The 19,208-nt window shown below is 41.3% G+C and overlaps 1 protein-coding gene across 3 annotated transcripts in view; it reads left to right on the top strand.

Annotated features, from left to right (window-relative positions):
• esrrgb (estrogen-related receptor gamma b) overlaps positions 1-4,212 on the top strand; it is a 30,780-nt gene extending 26,568 nt beyond the window's left edge. For all 3 annotated transcript variants that reach the window (XM_028397081.1, XM_028397080.1, XM_028397082.1), the window contains one exon: positions 1,972-4,212. In XM_028397081.1, the coding sequence (XP_028252882.1) occupies positions 1,972-2,216 (245 nt within the window). In that variant the 3' untranslated portion in view covers positions 2,217-4,212. The remainder of the gene's footprint in view (positions 1-1,971) is intronic.
• Positions 4,213-19,208: the final 14,996 nt, after the last annotated feature.

The raw sequence follows: 19,208 nt of genomic DNA on the forward strand, positions 1-19,208 counted from the left end.
ACGTTGTTTTAATTCAACAACCCTCCCTCCACCCTCCTGTGTGTGCATGTATGTGCGCAGCCATATTTTAATTTGTGTGTGTGTGTGTGTGTGGATGCATGTGACTGTCACATTGCGCTCTCATTCTCTCCATCTCCATAACAGTAGCTGCCAGCGCGCCACAGCCCAGGGAGATATATTTAGCATTTCATTAGAAAAACAGGGGCTGTCAATAAAATGTGTTAAGTGGAGTGGAATGAGCGTTGGGGAGCGACGGACCTCGTTTGTTCCAATGTGAAGATGCTGCGCCCGTATTGACAGTTTGCTTTTCATGAGGCTGGGCCTGTCCCCCCAACTAATCAATGCCTGTTAGGAGTCTTTTCTCCTGCCTGACTGAAAAATGAAAAATGCTGAGCTCAGAGCTTTAGTCTTCTGATGACAAACACTCCATGGGAGAGTGGAGGATAAATGATGGGTGGGGGGGGGAGTTGATGGAAAGACAGGGATGGAAAGGTAAGGGAGAAGTGTGAGAGAGAGGAAAGGGGGAGGGGGTGGGGGTGTCTGAGGGGGGGAGAGAGGGCAACTTCGGCTCGTTTGAACACAGCCTCGGAGAGCTTCAGCTCCACTGGTCCTGTGGGTGTGACAGCTGTGGAAATTCATGGCCATTGATTTTGTAATTAGCAGAGTATCGACGGGATTGACGCCAGGCTGCTGACGGATTACATGGAAATTGTTTCTTCAAAGTTAGTTTTGCATTCCGCCCCTAACCTCCTTAAACACACATATGAAAACACACAGGCTCTCCTTGTACACTGACACACATTTGAGAGCATATTTTCTTTTCCTCTCCCCTCCTCTCTCACTCTCTCTCTCTCACACACACACACACATACATGTTTGCGCAGCCAAACGAGGATCAGATCAGTATTAACATGAAGGTTTCAAGTGAAGAGTGCTGGAACACATGTGCGGTCCACATAGCCTAGTTAATTTCCCAAGATAGAAATGCAATTTACACAGAAGGCGACTGGTAAAAGAGACTTAATCAGTCAGTTAGGAACATAATTAGCCTTGTACTTTCCTTTTTTCTGCCTCATTTACATGTTCATACACGGTCTTACTTCACTCCACAACTTTCATGACACATAGCGGAGCTGATCTAATTCACTCAGGCTTCAATCAGCAGCCATGTTTGGCTTCGCTTTTGGCAATACGCAGTCAGTGCGTTCAGGACGGGACGAGCCTCTCTTCATCCTGTTAGATTTCATCCAGTTATAATGCTGTATCGAATTCATATTTTGTTGCGCACAGTTTTATCTGTGGGTTAATGAATTGTGGATATGATACATACACAGATTAGACCTGACACTGTGAGCGCGTGCAGTGAAATTGGCTGAAAGCAAACCACCGCTTGTCCATTAAAACACTCTCTGTCAGCCCGTCCTTTAGAGGACAACCCTGTTTTTTTTTTTTCCTCCCGTAACATGTAGACTTATACATAGAGAGCAGTTTTTTAATAAGTCTCAACTGGTTTTATTTTAGAGCCTATACATAAGGGGGCCAACTGCTCTTTCTTATGGAAATGAAGGCCATCTGCCACCATCATTCAGCTGAACGATATCCTAGTAATGCAGCCATCTGAATTCATTAGCAGGGGGGATGTATGTGGTCCATGATACCAAAAGAAATGAATCTTTTTCCTGTCCCACCGTGTATTTATACAGTACCTCTCTCTCTCTGTCTCTCTCTCTGTCTCTCTCTCTCTCTCCCTGGAGTCCTGGCCACGCATAGGCATTTATTTAAGGAGCATCATTAACTACTAACCAGAGAAAACCTCTCTCTAAAACTGCATCTTTGCAAAGATCAGCTGCTGCAAAAACAAGATCTGCAAGAATCTGTAGATTTTTGTCGTGGTGCAGATCAATAGAAAATGTTTCATTTTCATTCAACAAGTCGTGCAAATTAACAGTTCTCGTCCTTTCTTTGCTTCAGACTCCATGCACATAGAGAATATCGAGGCCGTCCAGAGGCTCCAGGATTCTCTACACGAGGCTCTGCAGGATTTTGAGGGCTCCCAACACCCAGAGGATCCTCGGCGAGCAGGCAAGCTGCTAATGACCCTGCCTCTGCTCCGTCAGACCGCCACCAAGGCTGTGCAGCACTTCTACAGCATCAAAATGCAGGGCAAAATCCCCATGCACAAACTATTCCTCGAGATGTTGGAGGCCAAGGCTTGACACCCGGGCCAGATGTTTGACAGACAGCTGCATCACCCGATCCAGGGGGGAAGGGACAGCCCATTTAAAAAAAGAAAAAAAGAAAAAAGGAAGTAATTCATAAATAAATAAATACAGGTGGTGTGCCAATTGAGTGTGGAATGATGGAGTTTGGACTACTGAATCATTTTAACACTTTTAAACAGTCATAAGGAAAAAGAGGACTTGAAATAGTTTAAAAAAACAAAGGGTGACTATCAACCTGATTGACGTGGGATCACTATGATGTATATACAGATGTTGTGTACAGAAATCGGGCAACTGAGGTCTTGTTATAACCAGAGACCCATTACTCTATATCACCTGAGGCTTCTGTGAATCTGTTTCTTATCTTATTTTCATCTGAAAAATGGAAGTGTGATCATATAAATGTCCTAAAGAACTGTACAGCTATACGTAGCCACACTGTGTGTTTCTTTTATCTCATATTTTCTAATCTCAGTTGGTAAAGCAATAGTCTCTAACTGGTCTGCATATAATATGTGTACTGTATTATTGTGTGAAATTGCACTGGGCGCTCGGGAGGGGGAGAACTGTTAAAACATATTCTTATATTCGTCATCAAAGAGAGTGGTAGCAGCCCACTGGCTAAGTAAGACTCTCCATTTCCTCCTCATATATTTACCTCGTACGTAGTAGCTTCATGGACTCAGTGGTTCAGTCAACATGGTGCTTACAGAAGGAGAGAGGTCGGCTGTAATAATTTTACAAAGAGTTTGCACTAAGCATCTATGAATAACATGGCAATAATGGGTGATGTACTAGCTAGCTCGAGTCTCAGTATTCTCTGCTAATAGAGACTATGTCCTTTCTCCTCCCTTTTCTTTAAGGCTGTGTCTCATTTCAGATTCTTCCATTGCTGCTCTTACATGTAGTACAACCACTGTTTCCCAAATGGGGAGCTGCGTCCTCTGAAGGACACACAGGCTGTTTCCGAGATCACACACTCACACCCTGCTCCCTGTATGAGGAGTTCAATGTAGGGAAGTAATGTAGTGAACTCTTCTTCTTCTTCTTCTTCTGTTGCCGTTAATTACGTTGTTACTGTCACATATGTAAAACGTGCCAACCTCTACCGGCTGAACAAGTTATAATTTGTGCTGTTATAGTAATAATAATTTATTAAATAAACATAACAGGTCATGTTACATTTTTTAAAACGATTTAAGTTTTTCTCGTCTGACCACACAATGTATGACCGTACATATCGCTGATGTAGTGAGCATCGGTTGGACGCTACTTTTCATGATGCATTGTGGGATACATCGAGGGCACTATATAGGATCGAAAAATTCTCACTACACATTCGGACAGCACTGCAAAATGGCAGTCACGGTCACAAAAACTATTGTCTAGTCCAGTCTGCGGAGGACTTCCTGTTTATCGCAATGCGCTGCTTCTGTTGCCTAGCAACCTGCGGTGGATATTTACATATAAAAGATTACTGCTTATTGTTATTTACTTATTGTTGGATCACGGGACACATCGGCTTGTGAAGGATCCACCTGATGCTCCCTTTGTTACTAAAGGATGCAATCAAAAAAGTCTTCAAAATGGGGCAGCCTTGTTGTGTCCTTTGAAGGATGCAGCCTATCAGATTGAACCAGAAACGATCATAAAAAAAACAACAAACATAAAAAAACAATTTGATCTCCTCATCTGAGACTGGCTAGCTAGCTCGGTAGCAAATATTACTAAACACTGTCATCACACACACACACACACACACACACACATATTGCAGAGTAAACATACTGTGAAACATGCACATGATAATTATATGCTGTATTTAAGAACTTTTATTTATAAACTTTACTTTAAAACAGACACAATGAATGCAGAATCTGTGTAGTTTGATGCAATCTAATGCACATTTTAATGTAGGTTGATGTGCTGATTTATTTTTTTTAGGCTTTTTTTGCAATGTGCTCTGACAGATTGCATTATGTTGCACCGGTTTTTGCTTTTTTTTGTGTCTTTCCCACTTAAACAACAAAATGTCACTGTATTGATATACCTGAATATACAGTTGTTGTATACAGTCTGTCATATGTGATGACTAGCCTCACATTTGGACTTTGGCCTGTATTTTTCCTGATTTTTCTCATTAAATAAGAGCTTCAGTGTAAGTTAGTGAGGAAGGAAACAACTTGTTTTGTTGATTTGATATTAGAGATCAACAACTTGACTTGTTCTCTGAATTGACAGTTTTAGTTTATCTTTATTAAAGGTGCTATATGTCAAACACTAACACTTCCCACTGAGGAGCACGTTAATAAATCTGTATATTCCAGAAGCGATAGTAAGCTTTTAGAGCGTCATATCTATCAACCAGTTGCCAAATTATTCACAGAAAGCAATCAGATTAATGTTATCGATGTATTTCCCTCTCTCCTGATAACCTGAGCGGGTTAGATGGAATGTGTTATCATAAGGTCGTAATAATAAATTAATCAGCTGCTCTTAGGATATTAGTAGGACTGATATTGTCCCATGTGAACACTTTAGAGCAGCTTTTGTCTTTAAAGTGTAAAGTGCCATTAGCTTCTGCCCAAACAAGAAGACAACATAGAGCCAAGCAACCAGTAACTAGCCTACTGACGGCCCCCACAGGAGCACTATCCATTCACTGTAATGTAATGTATAGATAATTATAACCCAATACGGTAGAGAATACAATTCCCATAATGCATTTAACCAGCTAATCCGTCCCCCTCCTGAATGAAAGGATGCATGGTATGTGTATAGTAGCAAACCAAAGCAAATACACTGGCTGCATTTTGAGCCTGCTGACTGTTGTTTCCACTCAAACATGGATGTATATGAATCATACCCTCACTGCTGTGCGTCCTCTGACTCTTTATAGGGTTACTCCACCATCAGAGTTCACTCACGGGCCTCCTCTGTGCACTTTGAAGACTGATAGTAGATAATTGTTTCACAACTTTTCCCCTCTCTCAAAATTAATATAGCTAAGACAAATAAAAGAAGAAAATGCTTAATTTATTTCTTCTAAAACGGTTCTACTACATCCAATTAATTCTAATTGTCTCCTAAGCTGAAATTCTCAATAGAAATGGAGCAATTAAATTTCTGCTTTGGCTCTTACCTTGGGGACGTTTTATTTCGGTTGGCGGGTTGGGAGGGTTTGTCTAAAAAACCTTTTTACAAAGGCGATTTCATGGGCGTCTGTAATAAGTTTTCATAACGGAGCGATCACTGGGCTATGCAAGGCAAATATGGCCACCTATGTTCCTTGTGTTGTGGAGCATCAGACTGACATGTAGCTAGTGCTTTGTTTACAGTGTGGACATACTGTACAAATGTATTGTGCATATTTCTCTAAACTGTAACCGCTGATCATCTGTTTCGTTTCTCATGTTAGCGACACAAATTTTAGAGCCCGCTGAATAATCTGTGTACTCCATTATATTTGGGCTGCGGTCTTATTTTTCTGTTCTGTTGTTTTCTGTGTCTTTGTGCGTCTCTCAGTGCTGAAACACACACACACACACACACACACACACACACACCCCTTCATCGATTTTGGTTATCGTCACAGCAGGACGTATAGCAAAAGCAAAGCTGTCTGGACCCTATACCTCAATTCATATTTTGAAAATTACACTGGGTTTGGAAGCGGGCCATGGCTTCCTCCTGGGAATCAGTGGCACAGAAATAAAGTGACATCACTGGCTGGGTATTAAAAAAATGTAGATGAACTTACTGCAATTGGGGAACACATTCCTCGGAGGAGAAAGCTGCTTATTCGCTGTTCCATTTGCGGACTTACCTTATCTCCATGCACTCTGAGATGACGAGATTTACATAAAACATGGAGGAACCTCCTTGGCCGTTCTCGTCCGCGGTGTATAAAGGACCCCTGCTAGGTGTATGTACCATAGACATGTGATTACCCAAGAGGTTTACCACCCCCCCTCAAAAGCAATATGTTAGCATTTGTGATATATGAATCAAGTTAAAAGGGAGCTTTGGTTCATTTTAATTATAAACTATGCTTGAAAAAGGACAGGCTAACTATGCACACACACACACACACACATGCACGCTCACAGACCTGGGAAGAAAAAAAAATGTGAAAATGTTGGAACTGAGATGAGCCAACCACAGCTGGGTTTCACTGGACAGTATTGTGTGGTATTTTCCTTGTGTTTTGTTTGTTGTGTTCATGCCTAACTGTATCCATGTGTAAATATATGCTTTTTTTTTGGAGTCAGATCTAACAGTGCACTGAATGTACAGTGACAATAAAATCACATGGTTTATGTAATCGCCGCAAATTATTTTTTTTGTTCCCACAAACTTACGAACTTTATTATTAAGGCATCTGTGTATTGATCCTTTGTTTTCATGGAGAGTGGAACAAGAATCAGTAGTTCGTATTTTGCCTCCCATTTTTGGATGATTGCCCATCTTAATGCAATCCTTTGCTCCAGTAAAACTAAAAATAAGCTTTTTTTTTAGCGTTTGGTGAAAACGTTGGAACATTCATTACTGGGTCAAACTCAGTTTCATATATAGATGGAATTTTCCACATTTCAATTACGAAGTTCTTCTTTGTGTTTTTTTTCTGTCTTGACTGTACGTCTCATACAAGCTGATAGACTGTAAGGTAATATGTTGTAGCTTTAACAATATATGCAGTGTGTGTAAGAAGTTGAAATTAAATTTATCACAACTTTTAATTTTATTATAAATTAAATTAAATAAATTAAATTATACAGTTTTTATAAATGCTGATTTATTATCGAGCAAAGTGAAATGAGCCGTTGCCTCATTCGTCTATCCTCGTATAGTGAGTCAGCTTTTGGAGATGTTTTTGTATTTAGTGTCAATAATTCATCAGTGACTAATAACCAGGAAGAAATGTACAGTCTGAAAGGTGCTTAACTGTGTACAGTTTTTTTAAACAAAGTGCACTTTGTTTAGCAGGACGGTGCCTTGAGGGTGTAACGGCATCCTCCTGCCCCGACTGTCAGCTGGTTAACTGTCTACACAATGTCCTGTTTGACCTTGCTTTGGCTACAACACTGGCTGAATGCACATCTGACACACTCCCTTCCTTTGTGGTGCAATCCTGTGGAAGTCATTTCATTTACTGGGCTTTCAACTTCAGCCAATATGGAGTAGAGGGGGGGGGGTGAAGAGGGAGGGCAGTAAGTCTGTGTTTAATCAGCCTGCCACAAACCATTCCTCTAAACAAAATCAACAGTGATGTCCAGCGAAAAGATCTCTCAACAGAAGATTGAATTAAACAAATAAATGGCCTTGTCACTTTTTCATTTTTCATTTATTATCTTGGCACGGCTACACTCTGCACTCCGTATTATTGCTGCAAATGACAACTGCGTATTAACGTGTAGTTTGTTCTGCACTGATCAGCATAACAGTATTTCACCTCTGGATATATTTGTGCTTTCCATAGACACAATTTGTAAGAAAAAAGAAAGTGTAGCACCTTTCACCAGAAGTGCCACTGAGGCACCAGACGGCACCAGACATCACTCATTCAACAACTAACCTGCATTAGCATCCACTGGATGCCCAGTCTCTGTTAACGCAGACAGCAGGCCTGAGGAACCCTGTAAACGATGTGTAGCAAAGAGGTTTGGGGCTAAAATCTTTTCTTTTTCTCTAATGGTTGTTCGCCAAGAGCTTCAGACCTTCCTCTCATGCTGAGTCAAGGGCAAGCCAAGCAGGCGAAATCCAGAACCGAGAGTGAAGGAAACTGCAGTTCCTCATGTGGCCACTCGAGGGTGGCTCCAAAGGGGAGTCAATCCTATAGACACTCATTTAAAATAGCCAACTCTTTGAAGCACAGGGTAAAATTTGAATTGTATTAAGGCTTAAAGTTACACATAATTAGATGGGTGATGTCACAGATCCCTTGCCGCCAGCTGTCACCCATCAGAATCTATCAGAACCTATGGGTGACCTCAGAGATTTGCTCCCTGTCACATTTTGAAGTATGAAGCAGCTTGCCTGGCAAGCCATCCTAACTCATTTTCTATTTTATACAAAGATTTAGTCGGGTCTGGAGGATTTGAGTTGGAGTTCCAAGGAGCAGTATACCAACGGAGACAGAATGACCTGCCTCTGGATGCAACTGGATCGACATTCAGCCAATCAGAGAAATATAGAATGTGACATAAGCTGAGCGACAACCAGAAAAACCTAAAAATTCAAGATTCTGCAAATGTTTTGAACAAGGCAAGCAGCCGGACATCAGCATGCTAACTCACAGAGACTTTAGCTAGATATCTCAGATGTTGCTGCATGTTCTGATATGTTTCAGTACATTTTTAATTACCAGTCTTATAAATTGTACCTTTAGGCGCTGCTGAGAAGTGATGGATTCCATTTAAATTTGCAGCTCCTCTTGTTTTCAGTCATGTATCAGAGAATCAGGACATGGCCCAGTGTCCTCATAGTGACTCTCCATCTTGTAAACCTTGTTTTATTCTCCTTCACCAGCTGTCAGGCCTGTCTGTACTTATGAAGAGGCATTGGCACTATCGCTCCGTGGCCGGTTAATCAACTGGTCCTGTTGCTTCCTCCTTTCAGTAAATCTATAATCACACGCTTAGTGCAACCTTGTGCTGTCTGTGCTGTCGCTATACCTGCTCCGCACACAGCTCCTTTCTTCGCCTTGTGTGAAGATTATTCATCGGCTGAGGTGAGAGTCCACTGAGAATAGGCTGTAAAGTGTCAGTCATAGTTACCCAGAGTGGTGTTGTCTTGGACAATGTAACTAGGTGAAAGTGAGTGAAGGAGATAGGAAACCATCAATATGCTCCCTGTGTAAATTGAAGAAGGTCATGATTTATGGCTCCTGGCTACAGCGTTCATACATGCTGAATCTACTCTTTTTTTTTCTTCTCTCGCCTGGCTCAAGGACAGGTAAGGGTGCCTTTCTCCGCAGCTCATCCCAGCCGCCGCCGCCACCACCACCACTCTGTCTGTGGCACTTTGTGATGGACAGCCCTGAGGAAAGCCATTGCTTTTCAAAATGAACTGAGCGCCATCTATAGGCAGCCACAGTGACATGAGAGCAGCCGAGTGGGGAGAGGTGATCAGATACACATTAGTGCAGTGCTTTCTGCTACCTGTGATCCTCCTCCTCCACCTGCCTCTTTGGGTTTTTCAGCACCTCATCAGTCACTTTCAGTCTCCTTTTACGTGGGGACTCAGACAGAGCGAGGACAGCTGTGGGTTTTCTAAGGCCTCGCAACAGCTGCAAAGCCCGCATGGCATTGCATCTGTTCAAGTCTCGCAGCATTATGGCCTGTATCCCAACTATAGCAAGTTACAGTTCATAATGGGGTTCTCACTGGTCTTACCCTATTAACCAGTGAGCAGATGGAAATTATATGATAGACCTGAAAATGGACTTTCGAGTATCTTGCTGTGTAAGGCTGCTTTAAAATGGGGACGATTTAAATAAGGTCGCATGAGAGAAATCAGGACTGTGAATCCAAAATGACTACCATGAAGTGAATCTTAAAGTTTATTATTTATTTGGATGATTTATTATGTCTGGGTGTCTCTGGCGTTGCGGCTTTGCCTTTGGAGGGAGCCAGACGTAACAAATGGAGCGCTCATTAGCATTTGACCTCCACATTATGCTTTGTTTACCTGCCTCCCCTCACCTCTATATCTCCTCAGACAAAATCAGGGCTTTCACAGGAGCCTCTGACTGTGACACAGTTTTGTTACTGGGCGGTAAAAAAAATAAATAAATAAATAAATAAAAAGGTAAGCACGGCATTTGCATTGCAAGATTCCTCAAGCAACTTTTAAAGCGTCGCAGAAACAAAAGATGCTCTGCTCCTCTGGGACGTAGTCGCTCCTAGACGCTGTCGTCTAGGCTCTGGAGTCCTGACAGTAAATCCCCAGAGATAATAGAAAGAAATATGAACAAAAGTTACAGTACAGCTGTGTGAAAGGAGGAGACCGTCTGTGTTTGGACTGGAAGTTGTTCAGTAATTGCTTGAGGGCAGAAATGTCATAAATAGCTGATATAACATGGATTTAATGGCATAAAGTTACAGTTCATGCTGATTTTTTTTTGTCAGCACAATCAAAATCTGCATCCCAGCTTTCCAAAAGTGCTTAAAAAAATACAATAAAATCAATAAAAATATTATTTAGCTGAGAAACTTCTACAGAAAAAAAATATTTTTGTAATTTGTAATTATATGCTCTGTGAAATATTAACATTTTCCTGTTTCATGGGCCAGCAGGTCATGCATACAAGTAAAGAGAATCAACAAGTAATTGCAAATTGGCAAACATTCACAAAAAATACACCCACCCACCCAGCGAGCCACACACACACACACACACACACACACACACATAATATTAGCAGAGTGGGGGGTGTGGCAGGTAGTTGTCTGCGCTGTAGTTAATTACGCAACGAGGAACTGTTCTCTAATTTATTTCTCGCCTGTCCATACAAGAGTGATCATGAAACCCCATTCATTTCACAGAACACAATTTTCATATTTAATGAGCATGACTCCAATACAATTACAGTAATTAGTCAAATCTCACTCACGGCCAATGGAGCTCACCACCATTATTAGTGGATCTTATTAATGATGTTGCACATGTGGTGCTCATAGGGTAATTGAGGGCATGTGTGGGTGTGGGAACAGGGGTGGTGGAGATTGGAAAGCAGAGCCGGTGGTGACGGTCTGTTTTCTGTCCACACCAGGCCTGTGTGTGTTAAATGGACGTCCGCTTGATATTGACTTTGAGATCATTTAAAGGTACAGTACGTAAAAATAAAAAAAAAGGTTTTGTTCTAGTTTACTGCATAAATTCATTTATACTGCAACCTGCAGTGCATTCTGGGACACAGGTGAAATAATGTGCACTTGGTCGGACCAGCCTGTTGTCATCACAGCTGTCTGTGCTTTTTAGATTAATTTACTGCTACTCTAAAGTACTGCCTCCTGAATTAGCTCGCAGAGTAGCCACTTGCTAATGTTGTTATCGTTTATGTGTCTTGCATATGGGACCGCAGCAATCTTACATGTTGTTCCTTTAAACATGGCTACCAGCCCAGCTTTTTTTTCCTGAAAATAAGAATATCTACATGTTAATCAATTATACCAGGTGAAGAACTGCTGAAAAAATATCAGTTTGTTGCCCCCTTTACATCCTACTTTAAATCATTGCACATCACCTTAGAGCATCAGTGCTGTGTACCACACTCAGGAGAATATCAACACAAGAAGACAAAGGTTGAAAAACTGGAGGAAGAAGCCCATTTACTGTGAGTGATGATACCGCAGTGTCTGACATTTTAGAGCTTTGTGGAGCTTTTTCTTTCTAGACTGATCCTTATTAAATCTGTGAGCTGTATCTGCAACAACAGCAAGCAGCTGTAGGTGATGCGTCCCCCCTGATATGGAGCGAGTCACTGTGTGTAGCTTTTGTCGTGTGTACAGCTGAAACGTGTGAAGGGGTGATGTGTTTTATACACTTACACAATATGACAACCGCTGAACTCTTTCTTCATCGTGAGGAAGAGGCAGTAGTCTGAGGGTGCCATGTGAGGTGAACAGGGCAGGTGTGGGATGAGTTCAAAGCCACATTATTGGACAACAGCCATCAGGACTGTGAAGCTGAGAGTGTAAGTGTTGACCTGGCGGAGGACTCCTCCTGTCAGTTTCTCATGATGAATCTTCTCAGTGTAGTAGGTCCCTGTGTGAGCTTTTCCATATAGCTCACCAGCAGCAGTTGCTTTAGCGCTTCTTAAAATGGAGGCCTTCACCTCGGCTGCTCTGTATGTTCCCAGCTCTGTTCTTTTGTTTCTAGATCTGCCTCCCACTACTTAAGAATTAAGAATTACTTTATTAACCCCTTGGGGGAAATTAATATGTTCTGCTGACAGAACATATGATTGTAGTGCCTGACTTCATCCCATTATGGGACCAATACAGCCACAAAAGTCTGTTAGGAAGTAGGTACATGCAACCTTGTGGACTCTGTGGTTCAATACCCCTGACACAGTGGGCTGTTTTGTCTTTACCCGCTGTTAAGTTTTGTTTTTCATCATTGTTGAATTTGTTATAAAAAAAAACTGCATAAAGCATTAAAACAGCGTCATCATCGTGCAGTCGCTGTTTTCGGTTACCATCACAACAAGTCATCAGCTTGGTGAACACATATGGAGCAGGAGAACTACGGTCACGCGTTCTGGTCCCAAGGACTGAAATATCAACCACCTGTTGCTGTTCCCTGGTGAGAACTGGCTGGCAACCAACACATCAATCACCCCTTTTGAGCCTGAATGGCGAATGCTACAGCTAATGTTTTTGCATGTGCTTTGAACTAGTTGGTGTTGGAGGTTGATGTTTATAAAGAAGCAGCAATTTTAATCAAAGAAATGTGACTTAATGGCCTCTTATCCAATTAAGGGCAGTGTCACCGCTAAGTTAATGAGTGTGACGCTGTAACAGAAGAACCTCCATTAATGCGGCATAATTAGCGTAACGTAGTGGAATTAGACAGCAGCAATGAGAGTGCTTTGGTGTTTTTATAATTAAACACCGGAAAAGACAACAATTAAGCCAAATCTTAAAACCCTCCAATCTCATTCATGCCGGAGAGGACGTGTTTTGTTTTGGTGGAAAGCTCCTGAGATGGAGCTGCTTGTGTGAAGTTTGAATTACGGCTCAAAGACAAGAGCTGAAAGTGAGGGAGGTCAGGATGACGATATGCAGGGAGTGAAGCTGCTCTCTGCGCCATGTTTGTTATAAAGACAGAGTGACATCCATTGCAGCATTATACCCAGCATTATTTCTGCTTTTGGCGAGCAGTGTAAATCTAGAGGGCTTGGATGATGTGATTTTTATTGGAATTATATTTCAGTACAGATTAATGATCCTTATGGCCGTCTGCTGCTGCCACACAACAAACAAACACAGAAACCAGATCCCTTCTTGATTAAAACAAAAAAATAAATAAACTTCAGCTTTAATTAGTTGATGCTATGATCAGCAGACCTGAGCATGTTTCGCTTATTCATGGGGATCAGGACTCTACATCTCATTCTAAACGAGCCAATTATTCTCATTGCAGCATACTGGAGGGCAGGCCTTATTGGTGATGTGCTAATGTGACATTAATTGCTTTTACTTTTTCACTCCATTAAGAGGCTGCTATCTGTTTCAGGAGTCTGGCCAGATGGTTTATCGGCCCTGCTCTGGCAGCACCGTCACTAATGGACTGCAGCACATATAGAGTAAAATAACAGCAACTGGCCCGCTGCTAACTGAGCAGCAACAGAGGAGGTACAGAGCACCTGTCACATCGTGAAAAGTGGGACAACTGTTGTTTGATATTGTCTTTTGGGCAAATATTGATCTAGAAAAAGAAAGCAAACGAATTTGAAGCAGGAGAAACTCAAACCTTTGACCCCCACATCTGTTTGTTTACAGTATTTTTAGGCTTTTGTGGAAGATCGGTGACAAGTCTGCATTTGAAATATTGGCAGCCATTGACTATATGCCGGAAATCAGGCTGCTGCATTGAGCAGTAAAGCCAAGACCAGGGTCAAATGCTAAATAAGAAGAAACTGGCACTGGAGACACCCAGGGGAATCTTCTTCCTCTGTGTCCTCCTCCTTCTCTGTCCATACTCTCACTCCTAACCTCCTACCTTGATGCCAAACCTCCATGACCTAGGCCAAAATCAATAGCACAGTTTAAAGAGGATGGACTGTGTAAATAGAGACGGTAGGTCCTGCTGATCAGGATGTCTTGACCAGTGACGGCTGCTTACTAGTGCATTAGCATTTGATAAAGTCTGCTGGTACGTTAAAAAAAAAACACATTTTTGGATTCATGAAGATGGTGAAATACCCAGAATCTAAAGATGTTAGATCATTTTCTGTGTGAGTCTTACAGGATCAAATGGAGCCGTGAGGGATCCTGAGGTGCAGGCAGCTATAGGCAAACAGCTGACATCCAATAAGAGGCTCCCCTGGGTGTCCAGTGTGAACATTCACCTCGCTGAGTTCACAGTGGCTCAAGTACATGTCCTACCATGCTTTTAATATTAAAGCGAATATTAATAATGACAAGGTAGTCAATTAATTGATGCTAATAATTATTCTGCAATTGAAATCAGATGATGAGCATAAAAACTCAAATATTCATCAGTCACAACTTCTCAGCTGAATCTGTGGGAAAATCCCTTTAAATAAAACCTGCTGTGGTTAATTAGTGTGATTCTTTTATGTTTTTTAGTGCATATAGTTTATATGAAGACATGAAATTTTCCTTTTCCACTCATGCAGTGTAGGCTAATATTCCCTAAACATTTTAAAGACTATATTTTCCTATATTTCAGGAATCTTCTTTTCTGCACTATTCCTCCATGCGTTAGTTTTAAAGGCCACATGTATGATTATTTATAGTGTCTCAGTTAGATGTCATTTCAGAAACCCATCCCTGACCTCCAGGTGTGAACTGCCTGGACATCAGTCTAGAGGATTGAGGATTCATCCATTTAATGAATGTAAATATGCTGCAGCCTGTTCATCACATGTGGACCATACGTTTGTGTGGGTTTCATGGCAGCAGGACGAACAGGCTGCAGTTCACTAATACTCCCACGGCCATGTGTAAAACTGATGGAGGCTGCTTCACTATCAAGTATTTCCTGCATAAAATCACAAGGATAAAAGTAAAAAATAGATCTGAGCTGATACATTGATTGAACGGGTGAAGTCTGGGTGTGATCTATTCCTGCAGCACAAGATTTATATGTTTTTTGAGTGTGGAACGGCAGCCATTTTTACCTTTGTGCATGGGCCACATTAGCAGATAGCATCTTGTCATCTGAGTGAATATTTCTATAGTGAAAACAAAAACATTACTCACCTGCATTTACACAGCATGCATATCAACCCAAACACTTTGTGAATGCACAATGCGCCGGCCATAATTCTGCTTATCTCACATGTGTGACAGTCCACATTTTAGTATATAAACCGGCCCATTACCGGCGCTCCAAGTTAGAGTCTGCTGAACCTGGAGCCGGCCAGCTGCTCATATTAATCAAACAGCCCACTTCCCTTTATGACACCAAGCAAATAGTCATAAATGCTCTTATCAGCCTTTCTAATAGTGTGGACGTTGCAATCAGATTCATGGTGGCATAAACTATTACATTTCATCTTTATCACGGCCAACAATCACTTCTGCTTCACGAGCGTCGTTTATAACAGCAGGACAGCTTGTTGCATAATGAAATTCAAAACACTCTATCGCTTTGAGGGATCTCACACTCTGTTTACTTATATTTACATGTATTCATGTGGATTTTGTTTTTCCAGCACAAGGAAACAGACATGATGAATGTATGGCTGCGGTCCTGCTGGGACAGAACTGATCTGCGGTTAGGCCACTTCCATACGTCACTGTAAAGTCTGTAGAGCCTCAATTTAAAACAACACATGGTCTCATCACCACTTCAGTGTGTTGGCTCTTCTCTTCAGACGTGACTGTACACACAGCTAGTAATGGTGATGGTGACACATTCAAAGAAAATATTTTACTTTTGCATCCTCAGAATATTTCACAGCGGCCACAAAAATTTAGACATCAGTGATAGATTGAGAAAATTCAGGCTTCTGCTTTGTACACTCCCTGCTTAATTTGAGGTGCTTTGATTAATCAATTAATATTCCTTTCTCAAGGTCTTTTTATAAACCTCATCATTAATAAAAGAAGACATTCAATTAGCAGCCAAATCTTGATTGCCAATTTTGTCATAACAGTCTCCCTTTCTATGCTTCTGTTTTTTTTGTTTTTTTTTTGGTTCGTTATAGTTGGGAGTATGGCGTGGGTAGGAAAGAATTAACTAATTTCATTAATCTAATTGTCATCGCTTTCAACCATCCCACTAATAAGTACAAATTAATATGATTAATCAATTTGACGACATAAACTCATTCAATTACAGTTTTTCAAAGGCAAGTGGGTGTGTTGGGGTGATAGGGAGGAGCGGCAAGCTGGGGGAAAGAAAGAGGAGGAGGAGGAGGAAGAGGAAAAGGAGGAGGGTGGGGGCGTCCGAGCAGCTTGCTCTGTGTGGAGCCCGGCCCACAAAATTGAACTCAAGTCGGGCAATTAGTCATTGTGAATGATAAATAAATGGTGATGAAATGTGGAGGGCAGATACCAGCAGCTATAGTTTCATTCAGTGAAATCTGCTCCTTTTATACAGAGAACAATGGAGCCTTTAACACCGTGGAACAGCTTGTCTCTGTCTTTGATCTGGATTTAGTATCATCAGTGTCAATGGTGGTGGTGGTGGGGAGGGGGGGGGCATAGTTTATATGTTATTTAATAGAACTGGTTGTTGCTGTTAGGGTATCTTCAGATAAAAACTGTGAGAGTAGCAGGTCTGGTTCTGACTTTACTTCTTTTAAAGCAGATTTTTATAAGATTTTAAGAATCAGAAAACGATAGCAGGCTAAATAATGACCTGTGTCTGTTAAATGAGCTATAGTCAGAAAGAATATGTGGGCAGCAGTGGCTCAGTGGTAGAGCAGGGTTGTCCAATAACCGGAAGGTTGGCAGTTCTCTAGTCATTGTTGTGTGTCCTTGGGCAAGGCACTTTACCCACATTGTCTCTGTATGAATGTGTATGAATGAATCGGCAGTGGTCGGAGAGGCCACGTCTCCGTCACTCCTGCTATCTGCTACATCTGTAGTTTACCACTGCCACTCTGTGTGAATGTGGTGTGAATGAATAATCTATCTGTAAAGCGTCTTTGTATATAAGTTCGATGTATTGTTATTATTATTATTATTATAATGAACCAATCAATGCTGCATAGAAGATACAGCTAAAAATATGAGTATGCATTTACTTTGCATGATTATATAAAGGCGTAAACCCACACTGTCACTGCTACAATCACCCACAGCCAGTGAGCAGGTTTTACACTGCATGGATCTGGTATCGGACGGGCCTCCTTACAGCATTAGTAAAGTAATTGGAGGTGAGTGAGTGATTAATTAAATGATGTTGTCCACTCAGACCATTTTTGCTTTTTGGCATGTTCATAATACCTGCTGCAAAGCGGCCTAAAATTTGAGTACTTGGGTAAATAAATAATAAATTCACACCAGAGGTCATAACACAGCCTTTATGGGACATCTGAGAAGTGCATTCACACATATACAAGGTCCCTGTGTCAGGTGATGTTCCCTTTGTGTCCCTCGCTGTAACTGAAATTAGCTTCCTAAACATACACGTAGTTTGAACTGCTATGAGTCCAGAGCTGTTTCACCTGAGCAGCTGCTGATCTGATTTGTATATTTCAGATGTACGGTGCCGACAGGAAGATGTGCTGGCGCAGCAGTTTGTGTGATGCCCTTTAATGTAGTCCATCTTATCAGCCCAGCATCACCCCCCCCCCCCCCTATTCAAAGCCACGTCTGATTGAGCAGTTGTGATGTTGTTTGGGTCTTACATTGAGAGTAGTTTACCGAGGCACCATCTCTAATTTGTGAATTGAGGTATTATAGAAGAGACAATTAGACCAGGGTTCGATTGGCATGTAGAGGCTTGGATGCTGACAGTCAAGAGAAGGCTTTCAAATGTCATACCAATTAATCTATCCAGCCATCAAACAATATTCTGGAAACAAAGTCAGGGGGGGCGATCAATCCGCATCACTTTTCTCCTCACCGGGTTATGGGAAAATTGATTTGTCAAACAAAGCATTTTGGAAGCAGTGCATGGACTTGTTCAGGATCCATTAGCCTCCATTGAGCATTTTGTTTAACATAGGATTTTCATCACAGAGAAAATGCCGTGTCCTCAATACTGGGAGCCGCAACTACGATTTCTGATTTCTTTGTTCTTGCTTAGAAAGCTTTAGAAAGTGCTGATGAAGATTGAAAACTTCTAGTGTATTTAAAGATATTACTGTTTTTTGTGGTCAATAAACACTTGTGTTAGTGTGTGTAAGTGTTATAGCTGTGATTAACACAACACACAAAAAACACTATAAGTCTCACTCCTCCCATTGAAAAAGCACCAGGCATTAGCCCCCAGTGTCAGTATTATTGTATACTGTGGGGCTATCCTGCCATTCTATACAGTGAGGCTGCCCTAAGCTGTATCATGAATTCCCTGTGCAGTGTATTGTTCTAAGACAGAACTGTATCACATTGTGCCCATCATGCTGTTTTAGAGGGGAGAGAGCTTCCACTATGGGATTTCTCCCACCCCCCATCCCCTGATAATGTATCTCTCCCTAAAGGCTAGGCCTCCGTGACCTTGTCTTATTCATTGAGGGCGTCTTAAGCGAAAGAACTGAATCCTGAATGGGCCATTTCCCCTCTTTTAACACCCCTTGAATGTCATCAGTGAAATATGAAGTCATTAGGCGATATTAAAACACTGCTGACAAACTAATTAACGGGAGACATTAAACAGGACCAGCTTGATTAATCCGCTTTAACGATTCTTTTTAAGTGGTTCTGGTCAAAATTAATACAGATTTACTGGTGATCTTAAGAAAAAAAATACTCTTATGTGTAGCAGACCTCAAGGGCAACCTAAAGTCACTGGTCTTTTACCCCCCGCTGCTCTTCCTCCCATCTCTCTGTTGCCCAACACAAAATCTTCATATACAAACTCACACAGTTGGCCTCTAAGTCAGCACCAGTGCTGAACTGTATGGTTTCAGTATTATTTAAAAAAAAATCAAACAAACTATTTTAATATTGTTATATACTATATGTTATTATAACAAATATCTGAACAGTATTACTATGTACAATACACTAATACACAATAAAGTTATTTAATTTAAATCAAATCACTTAGGTTTTGGCTTGTGTCCACCGCTTATTTTACTGCTCAAATTCTGTTGTGTTTATTAAGAAATTATTATTC

Source organism: Parambassis ranga, chromosome 24, assembly GCF_900634625.1.
Source record: "Parambassis ranga chromosome 24, fParRan2.1, whole genome shotgun sequence".
Classification (NCBI taxonomy): Eukaryota; Metazoa; Chordata; class Actinopteri; family Ambassidae; genus Parambassis; species Parambassis ranga.